Source organism: Neoarius graeffei, chromosome 13 (genome assembly GCF_027579695.1).
Source record: "Neoarius graeffei isolate fNeoGra1 chromosome 13, fNeoGra1.pri, whole genome shotgun sequence".
In the NCBI taxonomy this organism is placed as follows: domain Eukaryota; kingdom Metazoa; phylum Chordata; class Actinopteri; order Siluriformes; family Ariidae; genus Neoarius; species Neoarius graeffei.
This window is the reverse complement of record NC_083581.1, coordinates 26,414,822-26,427,978: the sequence shown is the minus strand read 5'-3', so window position 1 is coordinate 26,427,978 and position 13,157 is coordinate 26,414,822. Positions and strand designations below refer to the sequence as shown.

The 13,157-nt window shown below is 41.8% G+C and overlaps 1 protein-coding gene across 1 annotated transcript in view; it reads right to left on the bottom strand.

The window, feature by feature from the left end:
* Positions 1 to 11,449, bottom strand: part of LOC132896522 (protein FAM3A-like) — a 39,382-nt gene extending 27,933 nt beyond the window's left edge. The window contains exons 1-2 of the mRNA XM_060937423.1: positions 11,281 to 11,449; positions 2,989 to 3,045 (exon numbers count right to left, since the gene is read on the bottom strand). Of these exons, the coding sequence (XP_060793406.1) occupies positions 2,989 to 3,001 (13 nt within the window). The 5' untranslated portion in view covers positions 3,002 to 3,045; positions 11,281 to 11,449. The remainder of the gene's footprint in view (positions 1 to 2,988; positions 3,046 to 11,280) is intronic.
* Positions 11,450 to 13,157: the final 1,708 nt, after the last annotated feature.

Here is a 13,157-nt window from a genome sequence, read left to right as displayed (position 1 = left end):
TGTGAGCGCAGTTTTTCTATGCTAAAGTTAATCAAAACTGCCTTGAGAAGTACAATGACCGATGAGCGTTTAAGCAATTTGGGGGTGCTTAGTGTAGAATCAAGAAGGGCTAAGGCCATAAACCTTGATGACTTTGTGAATGTATTTGCCAAAAAACACAGCAACAGGCGAATAAAACTGTTCTGAAGCATACTGTATTGCCTAATCAGAATCAGAGACTATTGATCCCTGTTGGGAAATTCCTGTTAAATAAAGCAAATATATGATTGTTTCTGTCTCCAGTAGTTGTTTTGTTTACAATAAATGTACACCTTATGCCTTATATATTCATTACACAATGAAACATAATTATTGTGGAACTCAAAATGTTAACTGTACTGTTATTAGTCTGTGCACATTAGATCATTAGTAACATTAAATATAACACAATAAACCAAAGTATATCAGTAGGCATTTCCTTAAGTCTTTCTGATAGTTTTCTACTGGCCGGTTTACTACAACAGTATAATGATATCCTGAAATTATGGCTTTTAGTTTTGGTGTGCCACCCCAAGATTTTAAGTGTCCCCATCTGGCCACCCCTATGAAATATTTCTGGAGGCGCCACTGAAGTCATGTTGTTTGTGTACAAACAGGACTAATGTGATTTATATAGAAAAAGGATCAAGGAATGAAAACTGATGCATTTGGGTCACTTTGGATTGCAGTGCTAGTTATTGTATTTTTGCAAACCTCAGTACAACAGAATAAGACAGCAGGTTATAATTAGAAAAGGGTTTGCATAAACATGATGGAAAATCTTGACACACAAATGCCATGGAATCTGAGGCCATTAGACAGGCACACGGTGTTCTACTGTGTGTTCTTCCTGTTTTGAATAGATATCAGTTTAGTTGGCTGAATGTGGCTGCTAACTGGCTGATTTGGATTTTTTAAATGGTTTTATTTTGTGTTTTAAATTAGGGGTGGCTGATATGATGAAAATATTACATCATGATACTCTAAGATGGGCAGCACGGTGGTGTAGTGGTTAGCGCTGTCGCCTCACAGCAAGAAGGTCCGGGTTTGAGCCCCGTGGCTGGCGAGAGCCTTTCTGTGTGGAGTTTGCGTGTTCTCCCTGTGTCCGCGTGGGTTTCCTCCAGGTGCTCTGGTTTCCCCCACAGTCCAAAGACATGCAGGTTAGGTTAACTGGTGACTCTAAATTGACCGTAGGTGTGAATGGTTGTCTGTGTGTCAGCCCTGTGATGACCTGGTGACTTGTCCAGGGTGTACCCCACCTTTCACTCGTAGCCAGCTGGGATAGGCTCCAGCTTGCCTGCGACCCTGTAGTACAGGATAAAGTGGCTAGAGATGATGAGATACTCTAAGACATTTCTACAATATGCATAACAGTATCTATGTATGCGAACAAACTGCTGGCCAATTATAATAAAAAAGAGATCGAATGAAAATGAGTAAAATTTAAAACAAATCTGTCTTTACAAATTTTTTCATCATTAAATTTTTTTGGGTGGTGCAGTGAATAGAGTGTTGGCACTTGACAGCTCCAGGATCCCTGAGCTCAGGTTACTGGTTCTCTTTGTTCTTCCAACCTTTCAAAAACATGCTGGTAGGTGGACTGGATTGGCTTTAAATTGCACTGAGATGTAAATGAGGTTGTACGTGTGTGGGGTGGTCTGGCATCCCATTTTGGTATCATTCCATTTCATGATCCTGGGATGGGCTCCAGATCCACTGCAACACTGAGCAGGACCTACGTTCAGTGACTACCTGAACATTTTAAGAAAACGTTGCAATAAAATCGCTATCGTCTAACCAGTTCCTTCAGCATTTGAATGTGTATTCAAATATCTCTCAAGGTGTGTTCTCTTCTGTTGCACCACATCATGTTGATGGTATTGTTGGCATGTTCCTTGAAAGGTTAATTACACGTTAATTTTCTTTCACTGCCCGAGGGTAGAGTCAGTAGGGTGAGGTCTGCAAACAAAGGGTGTCACTGGTGTTACTGGGAGTCACATTCAGACAAACCATGTTTAAATTACTGTGTTCTGTGATATTTTAGTCTCTTCCATCATCCTGACAGGCACAAATTTTCCTGCCCGTCCATCTCCACTGAATAAAGTACTGCTGTTTCTCAAACCTCAGACTAATGCATGACTCCAGACTGTTACTAAGTAATAATGTGAATCTATTTTTAATTATTATTCCAATTCCGGTTTGAATTTTAGTAAATATTTTTAAATGTAAGGTCAGAATTTTTTATTTGAGATGTAGAACATGATAACAATCATGATAGCAGTGGAAAGTTTTGAGAGAAACAGAGCTTGTTAGTGTGTTTCACATCACGGTAAAATAAAACATTTTTCAGTTTGATATGAAAACATGACAGAAGGCGACGTTTTAGCGCCGACATACTGTCTGGTGGACATCGCTTTTAATCATGTGTCAGGTATAAAACCTCTGCTTTATTTTGGACTGTATCACACCACCACAGCGTGAATTTTCCTATCACACCAAAACACTTCCCAGTGGACTGGTAAGTCAGCTTGGTTTTAGTGACTTGTGTTACACATACGAATGTTACTGAAATTAAAAAAAATGTTCAAATGTAACAGTAGTCCTATATTATGAATCTGGAATAAAAATAAAAAATTTAAAAAAAGAACAAAACCATGCATGATGGTCAAGGCTTGAGGTCATGGAAAATCTATAATGTCCAAATCAGGTCTGGAGAATCCCTGGATTAGTCTGTGTTGATTCTGAACATGTATTCTGTTATGGATTTTCTGTTAGAAGTGGTTCTTTTACATTTGGTCCTGGTCAGCTGGTTGGTCTTTGGCGCTACTGTACTTGTATCACTGTCTACCCTTTTAATTGTCCAAAAGCCAAACAGCTTATGGATACAACAAAGATATACATTGTGTTCTCTGTCCCACAGCTGTGTACCTAAACTCTAAATACAAGCACACAAGTAGGAAGTGTACGCACCTGTTAGCCTCATTATATCCAGACTGCAGATCCTGAACGGTAAAGAAGATGAGCCTCCTGTTTGGAATGAGAAAGCAAAACATTACTCAACCCAGATGCATTTTGTGAGAAGAGATTCACCCCAAACCAGTCTTGGGTACATTTTTTCCCCCCAAGTCATCAAGAACATTGAACAGACAGTTGGGTCTTTCCTGTCATCTTTGTAATTAGATATAATTACAATTAACCCCTCACCTCCCAAAATTAAATATAGTTACATACAGTACGTACAAAAGTCTTAGGCACATGCAACAAAATGCTGTAGAGCAAAGATGCCTTCAAAAATAATGAAATTAAATGTTTCTACATTTAAAAAAAATACCATAAAGATCAGTAAGCAGTAATGCATGAAAAAAGTCAACATTTGGTGTGATAACCCTTTGCTTAAAAAAATAGCAGTCTCAGGTACAGTCAGTGCAGTTTTATAAGGAACTGAGCTGTAGGTTTTACTGGGCATCTTACAGAATCAGGCGCAGTTCTTCTGGACACTTTGACTGTCACACTTCCTTCTGAGTTTTGTGAGTGATTTCATGCATATTATTTGCTAAGGAATCCCCTCAAATTAAACAACTTCCCAGCCACAGAATGGCTTGTCTTTTTTTTTTTTTTTTTAGATATTACAGAAGCGGCACGGTGGTGTAGTGGTTAGCGCTGTTGCCTCACAGCAAGAAGGTCCGGGTTCGAGCCCCGTGGCCGGCGAGGACCTTTCTGTGTGGAGTTTGCATGTTCTCCCCGTGTCCGCGTGGGTTTCCTCCGGGTGCTCCGGTTTCCCCCACAGTCCAAAGACATGCAGGTTAGGTTAACTGGTGACTCTAAATTGACCGTAGGTGTGAATGGTTGTATGTGTCAACCCTGTGATGACCTGGCGACTTATCCAGGGCGTACCCCGCCTTTCGCCCGTAGTCAGCTGGGATAGGCTCCAGCTGGCCTGCGACCCTGTAGAACAGGATAAAGCGGCTAGAGATAATGAGATGAGATATTACAGAAATAAACATATCACAATGACCAAGTTTCAGAAGAAACTAAATTTCACCAATTTTATGAAATCGAAAGGCTGTCTAGCTTTAATGAAAATTTTTTTTTAATTTTGAACTGGTTCATCATTTTGACACCGTGTGTTAAGTCAGCAAAACATGTCATCGGAGTGAAATATTGAGAAATATGTCGCTCAGATCCGCAGTGTATTTCGTATGAAAAATATGAGCTTTTCAACATGAGAAGATAAACTTCAGCTCTTCAAGCCAATGTGTAATTTTCTGTTTATTATATAGACACCTTCACAAGCAAAAAGTATCCAAATTTATCAAAGCAATTCATCAATTTCCTCACTAGTGAGGAAATGGGTGATAAATATGTTACTCAGTGTCCTGGACGTAGTTCGTATGAAAACGAGTGGCGTTTTTCTCAGTAAAACACTTGTGTCATATATACACACTTACACACAGTACTATGCGAAAGTCTTAGGCACATGTAAAGAAATGCTGTAGACTATAAATGGCTTGAAAACAATGAAACAAAATGTTTCAACATTAAAAAAATACTATAAACAGCAGTAAGCCATAATAAATGAAACAAAGTCAATATTTGGTGTGAGAAGACCCGTTGCTTTAAAAAAAATCATAGTCTCAGGTACAATGAGTTCAGTTTTATCAGGAAATGAGCTGTAGGTTTTATTGAGCATCTTGCAGAACCAGCCACAATTCTTCTGGACACTTTGACTGTCACACTTGCTTCTTAATTTTGCAGCAAAACCCAGTAGCCTTCATTATTTTTTGTTTTTTAATCAGAAAAATGGTCTCTTATGCAATATGCTGCTCAGATACAAACATTTTTATTTCTGTAACATTTAATTTTGTGCTGGAAAATGAACATTTGGGACTCAATAATGTAGAAGTCATAACATAGAAATCTATAACAAAGTTTGTATGAAAAAAGGGGGCCTAAGACTTTTGCACAGTACTGTATATATGTATCTCTTTGTTATATACAGTCCCTTGTAAAAGTATTCGTCCTCCTTGTTGTTTGTCCTGTTTTGTCGTATTACAAGCTGGAATTAAAATGGAATTAAAATGGTTAGCACCATTTGATTTACACAACATGTCTCCCACTTTAAAGGTGCACATTGTTTTTTATTGTGACACAATCTCATCTCACCTCATTATCTCTAGTCGCTTTATACTTCTACAGGGTCACAGGCAAGCTGGAGCCTATCCCAGCTGACTACGGGCGAAAGGCGGGGTACACCCTGGACAAGTCGCCAGGTCATCACAGGGCTGACACATAGACACACAACCATTCACACTCACATTCACACCTACGGTCAATTTAGAGTCACCAGTTAACCTAACCTGCATGTCTTTGGACTGTGGGGGAAACCGGAGCACCCGGAGGAAGCCCATGCGGACACGGGGAGAACATGCAAACTCCGCACAGAAAGGCGCTTGCCGGCCATGGGGCTCGAACCCGGACCTTCTTGCTGTGAGGCGACAGCGCTAACCACTACACCACCGTGCCACCCACACAAACAATAATTAAGATGAAAAAACAGAAATCTGGAGTGTGCATAGGTATTCACCCTTATTCAGCTAAGAGCTGGTCCAACCAATTCACTTCATAACTCACAAAATTAGTTAAGATCCACCTGTGTGCAAGCAAAGTGTCACATGATCTGTCACATGATGTCTGTATAAATGAACCCTTTTTGGAAGGACCCTGACTTTGCAACACTACTAAGCAAGCAACATGAGAACCAAGGAGCACTCCAAACAGGCCAGAGACAAAGTTGTGGAGAAGTATAGATTAGGGTTGAGTTCTAAAAAATATCCCAAACTTTCAATATCCCAGGGAGCGCCATTAAATCCATTATAGCAAAATGGAAAGAACATGGCACCACTACAAAACTGACAAGAGAAGGCTGCCCACCAAAACTCATAGACCAGGCAAGGAGGGCATTAATCAGAGATACAACAAAGACACCAAAGATAACACTGAAGGAGCTGCAAAGATCCACAGCAGATATGGGAGTATCTGTCCATAGGACCACTTTAAGCTGTACACCCCACAGAGTGTGGCTTGATGGAAGAGTGGCCAGAAAAAAAGACACTGCTGAAGAAAACACATTTGGAGTTTGCCCAACAGCATGTGTCAGACTCCCCAAACACATGGAAGAGCATTCTCTGGTCAAATGAGACAAAAATTGAACTTTTTGGCCATCATGGGAAATGTCATGTGTGGCGCAAACCCAACACCCTGAGAACACCATCTCTACAATGAAGCATGGTGGTGGCAGCATCATGCTGTGGGGATGTTTTTCATCTGCAGGGACAGGAAAGCTGGTCAGGACTGAAGGAAAGCTGGATGGCAATAAATAAGAAGAAACCTTTATTCGTCACATGCACACTTCAAGCACAGTGAAATTCATCCTCTGCATTTAACCCATCTGAAGCAGTGAACACACGTACACACACCCAGAACAGTGGGCAGCCCAGAGTGCCCGGGGAGCATTCAGGGGTTCGGTACCTTGCTCAAAGGCACCTCAGTCCAAGGCCGCCCCACGTCAACCTAACTGCATGTCTTTGGATTATAGGGGCAATCTGGAGGAAATACAAACCAATTCTGGAGGAAAACCTGTTTGAGTCAGCCAGAGATTTGAGACTGGGACGAAGGTTCATGGTCTAACAGGACAATGACTCTAAACATACTGCTAAAGCTACACTGGAATGGTTTAAAGGGAAACATTTAAATGTCTTGGAATGGCCTAATCAAAGCCCAGACCTCAATCCAATTGAGAATCTGTGGCATAACTTGAAAATTGCTGTACACCAATGCAACCCATCTAACGTGAAGGAGTTGGAGCAGTTTTGCCTTGAGGAATGGGTAAAAATCCCAGTCGCTAGATGTGCTAAGCTAGGGTGACCAGATTTCCCTAGTCTGAAACCGGGACACTTTTGCGCGCGACCATGCTCGTGCACGCACACCTTTTTTTTTATGTAAACGTGACACTCAGAGAGGTGCTCTTATCATTTTGTTGAAGCTCACATTTATCAACATCTCACATGAAATAAAACAAACAGGCATTTTGTTATCTAGTAGCATAGTGGTATACAGATCAGTTAAATTATGGTCAGACAACAGATTTTGTAATGGCTGAGAATAGGCCAGGCTATGTCCATAGGCCAAATTTAAACTGATTTATTTCACCTGTTTGTGAGAACACCAAGAAGAATGCATATGCACATGTAGGCTATATCTCTAAAATTGTATGCACTATAGCATGGACTTATAAAGTAGATATGTGACCTCAACATAGCCTAGGTCAGAATCAACCTTACTAACCATTCCCCACAACTGAATGAATAAAGCAAGATGTGTACAAAAGTGAACACTTTAATGGAAGCTGCAACAAGCTGTTCAACACAGCAATATGGCCAAACTGTCAGAATGGTATGTTAAACAGAAACAAAAAAGAAACAAGTGATTTGAGAATCTCATCTCATCTCATTATCTGTAGCCGCTTTATCCTTCTACAGGGTCGCAGGCAAGCTGGAGCCTATCCCAGCTGACTACGGGCGAAAGGCGGGGTACACCCTGGACAAGTCGCCAGGTCATCACAGGGCTGACACATAGACACAGACAACCATTCGCACTCACATTCACACCTACGGTCAATTTAGAGCCACCAGTTAACCTAACCTGCATGTCTTTGGACTGTGGGGGAAACCGGAGCACCCGGAGGAAACCCACGCGGACACGGGGAGAACATGCAAACTCCACACAGAAAGGCCCTCGCCGGACCCGGGGTTCGAACTCAGGACCTTCTTGCTGTGAGGTGACAGCGCTAACCACTACACCACCGTGCCGCCTGATTTGAGAATATACACAATATTCTCAGGAGGAGAATATAAAGAAGGAGGATATAAAAGGAGGAGAGGGGTGACAGCCCGAGGAAAGCCCCCACAGGAGCGCACATCATTTGCAACATAGGCTACCCAACTCAGTACAAGAACAAAGCACTTACAGTGTGTGCAGTAGGCTTCGTGCGCATTGTTCTGCACCTCTCGGAGGAAGGGGTAGGTGCCCTGTAAATCTCTGGAAAAGGTACATTTTCTTTTCGGCATAATTGCTGCGGCATTACTGCTGCTAGCTGCTAGACAAAGAACATTTGCGCCAGTTAATGTTTATTTTATTGTTGCATGGCAACACGTTCTGTTGTCTGGAATAATGTGGCTAAATAAACACCCATGCCACAGGGCCAGGGGGCAGTAACCAGGAAAGTTTGCGATTCCTGTCAATTCATCAAAATAGTAAATGCAGACATTTCTCCGCTAATGATTCCCATGCTGCTCAGTCGCAAACATCGCGAGTGGCGAAAACTGGGACATATCCGTGTCCCGACAGACTTTTGTCGGGACTCGGGACACACAACCCCAAATCGGGACTGTCCCGGTAAAACCGGGACGTCTGGTCACCCTATGCTAAGCTAATAGAGGCATACCCCAAGAGACTTGCAGCTGTAATTGTAGCAAATTACAAAGCATTGGCTCGACAAAGCATTGACTTTGGGGGGTGAATACTTATACACACTCCAGATTTCTGTTTTTTTCATCTTAATTATTGTTTGTGTCCAATAAAACACAATGTGCACCTTGAAATTTGTAGGCATGTTGTGTAAATCAAATGGTACTAACCCTCCAAAAATCCATTTTAATTCCAGCTTGAAATGCGACAAAACAGGACAAACACCAAGGGGGGGGGGGGGGGGAATACTTTTGCAAGGCACCGTGTGTGTGTGTGTGTATAAAATCCCTGATGCCATCATGGTACTTTTTATTCTTGAAACAATCAATAGCAACAAAAAGACTATGTCTTAATTATTAAGAACCGGTACTTCTTTCGGCTACCGACTAGTGGCCTAGTGGTAGTGTGTCCGCCTCTTGACTGGGAGATCGTGAGTTCTATTCACGGTTGGGTCATGCCAAAGACCATTATAAAAATGGTACCTACTATCATCTGGCAAGACATGCTGCAATACAGATGTGCATGGGGAGTTAAACTCTCGTGGTTACCAGAGGACTAGCCCCCCACTGTAACCCTAGCTATGTAATGGCCGAGGGCTACGGAGATTGGCGCCGCCCGATGTGCCACCATTAGAGTTGGTTAGTGCTTGAGTGGGAGACTGCCTAGGAATACCAGGTACTGTAGGGGTGGGAAGGACTTTGACTTTTTTTTTTTTTACTTCTTTTGGCTCCATTTTTGCCTACACAATGCTAAATGCCCCTCACCTCCCAAAATAACACATCGCTGTGAAGTTATTATTTTAAAAGAACATGTCTAACAGGGGCGGCACGGTGGTGTAGTGTTTAGCACTGTCGCCTCACAGCAAGCAGGTCCTGGGTTTGAGCCCAGAGGCCAGCGAGGGCCTTTCTGTGTGAAGTTTGCATGTTGTCTGTGTGGGTTTCCTCTGGGTGTTCCAGTTTTCCCCACAGTCCAAAGCCACGCAAGTTAGGTTAATTGGTGGCTCTAAATTGACCGTAGGTGTGAGTAGTTGCTTGTCTCTGTGTCTGCAATAACCTGGTGACTTGTCCAGCGTGTACCCTGCCTCTTGCCCATAGTCAGCTGGGATAGGCTCCAGCTTGCCTGCGACCCTGTACAGGATAAGCGGCTACAGATAATGGATGGATGTCTAGCAGGGTGAAACACCATTGTTAACATTGGACGAGTTTTCCCCTCATTGTCCTGCATGCTTTGCTATCTGTAATGTGTAGAACTATTAACTTTTACCAAATAACTCCATCCTACTATACACGTCCTGTTCTTGTCTCCTCTCTCTCTCTCTCTCTCTCTCCTGTGTAGCGACAGAGCATCTCAGCTGCACTAATTAGAGGTGCCATATCCTAACAAATGATTTCATTATTTTTCTAACCATAAAGTTTAGTCTATAACAAAGAACACTGAGTGGTTTTTTTTTTAAATCAACTGATGGTTTATCAGCGGCACGGTGGTGTAGTGGTTAGCGCTGTCGCCTCACAGCAAGAAGGTCCGGGTTCAAGCCCCATGGCCGGCGAGGGCCTTTCTGTGTGGAGTTTGCATGTTCTCCCCGTGTCCGCGTGGGTTTCCTCCGGGTGCTCCGGTTTCCCCCACAGTCCAAAGACATGCAGGTTAGGTTAACTGGTGACTCTAAATTGACCGTAGGTGTGAATGGTTGTCTGTGTCTATGTGTCAGCCCTGTGATGACCTGGCGGGATAGGCTCCAGCTTGCCTGTGACCCTGTAGAACAGGATAATGAGATGAGATGATGGTTTATCGTCCTTGTGGAAGTTGATTACTTTGCACTAAGGATGTGATAACGTTGACTGCAGACCCATACATCAATAAAAAGGTGTGTAAAATGCACAATACTGTTTTTAATGTTTATTATCTCGGTTTAAGTATAAAGACCTACATATATCGTTTACACCATTTTGTATGAAGGTGTGATGAAATTATTTGTTAGAACGCAAATTATTTGTTCGTTTCTAACGCTACCTCATTGGATAAGTTCACTCATAACTTAAAGTGCCATTCCACCATTGGATGTATTTTTTTGGCATAAAATACAATATATTTTATGACAACATGACTAGACAGAGAAATCTTTTAGCTTCAAAATGATATATCAAACATAATTTTTTGACAACAACAAGTATATTAATTTTGCGACCAAAGTCACCTACCCTTTTAATTTCCGCGCGGTAGTGAAACGTGATGTCATCGGCAGGTTCCCCTTCTTGTGTACCACGTCACATGTGACGTGGCACAGATTATCAGCAATGGCGGATAGAACGCGATTGTCAGCTTCGGGAAAGAAGTGAAGGAAAATAGCAAGTGATGCCCAAAGGAGACGGTCGATGGTGAATATCGGCACAGCAATCGACAAGTGGAAATCGCGTTCTATCCGCCATTGCTGATAATCTGTGCCACGTCACACGTGACGTGGTACACAAGAAGGGGAACCTGCCGATGACATCACGTTTCACTACCGCGCGGAAATTAAAAGGGTAGGTGACTTTGGTCGCAAAATTAATATACTTGTCGTTGTCAAAAAATTATGTTTGATATATCATTTTGAAGCTAAAAGATTTCTCTGTCTAGTCATGTTGTCATAAAATATATTGTATTTTATGCCAAAGAATACATCCAATGGTGGAATGGCACTTTAAGGATCTAGCACTAACTGAGGTCACTGGTACAGAATGACAAGAAAAGTTGAATTACCGTTCAAGTGTTGAGCTGAGTTGAGTGTCTTCCAGTTGTTTTATTTTGTTTTATTTCAATCAATTAGTTTCCACAAAGCAGTGAAGTGCACGCCTGACTGATTCCTTTGCATTCTCAACCTATGAATGAAACTAATAATGGAGCGTCCCAAGCCGCGGCTCGAGGTGCGTCTCGACTATAACGGGGCGTGTCAATCGAAACCCCGCTTCGAGGCACGTGCCATTCGTGTCGCAGAAAACCACGTGACCACAGTCTATCACACAAACACTGAACACAAAGTAACACAATGTTACCCCTCTTTATGCGCACCTTTGTATTGTGCAGACAATTATACTGAGCATACATTCACACACAATCTGTGTGTGTGTGTGTGTGAATAAGATGAGTAGACATCAAATAACGAAAAGGCACATGAAAATGCATTACATAACTGCTGTGTTTTGCACTTTTACAATATACATTCAATGAACACCGAAATCAAGTTAACGCAGCCTTTGCTGGATTTCTCTGCAGACGCACTGCGTTTTTCCTGTGTGGATGCGTTATTACTCTAAGCTCACCGCTCATATCAAGTATGATACGCATAACAGAAAAGTAGTCCCTTCAACTTCTCATCTCATCTCATTATCTCTAGCCGCTTTATCCTGTTCTACAGGGTCGCAGGCAAGCTGGAGCCTATCCCAGCTGACTATGGGCGAAAGGCGGGGTACACCCTGGACAAGTCGCCAGGTCATCACAGGGCTGACACATAGACACAGACAACCATGCACACTCTCATTCACACCTACGGTCAATTTAGAGCCACCAGTTAACCTAACCTGCATGTCTTTGGACTGTGGGGGAAACCGGAGCACCCGGAGGAAACCCACGCGGACACGGGGAGAACATGCAAACTCCGCACAGAAAGGCTTTGCCAACATCTTCTTCCTTATTCTTTGTGTGCAACCATGTGACAAAAACAGTGTGATGTATGCACCCATCACCATGTTGAATGATATACAAATCCAGAATGCAAGAACATGTACATAAGTAGTATATTTTATTAACACATTTTGATATTCTAATTATTCTTGTTTTTATATCATTAATCCAACAAAACTTTACATTTCAAACAATAAATATCTTTGACAGAGCACAAACACAGTCTAAAAGCATGCAATAAAAACATCAATTAGTATTATTTTATGCTAATTCTATTTTCTTTTTATTGACAAAGTAAAATCACTCTAACCAAAAGGAACAATCAATGGAGATAAATTACACAAGGCACGGCATACTTTGGCAAAGTTAAATCAGTTTTCAATATATTTTTCCTAAGTTCCACCAATTCACAAATCATATCTCTATTGCACTGCTCCATTTGAGATATTTGTAACCTAGTGAGCTCTGTCTGGCAACCACTTTCAGTGTGCGTCTCTGCTGGGAGGGTTTCAGGCACAATTTCATTTGACTCTGGTACATCTATAAAACAAAACATATATAAGTAAAATGAAGTTACTGTGTTACTGAAATGGCATCGCTAATATCTCACCTGGCAATGTTCTCCTTGTGTATCCAAACTTGCTAAGGTTTGTGCTGCTTCTAATCTGGCTTTCTTGGCAGATCTTTCATTTATCCTGTTGCTTCTTGATACTGTGAGATGAGTTTTCGTGTTGATCTTATCGTGTCCTAATTTGAGTGTTGGTGCCCAATCTGGATTTTTTATTGCATAGGTTTGCCAGTGATCCTGCAAGATGAGAAGCAGAGTGTTCATGCTAAAGCTCAAAAGTTCAATTTAATCAGTAGAAAACATAGCTTTAATTAGCAATGAACTCTACCAGATATAAAGTGGTCACCACACACGTGGGTGTAATTAGCTTTTTCCTCAGTTAAGTCCT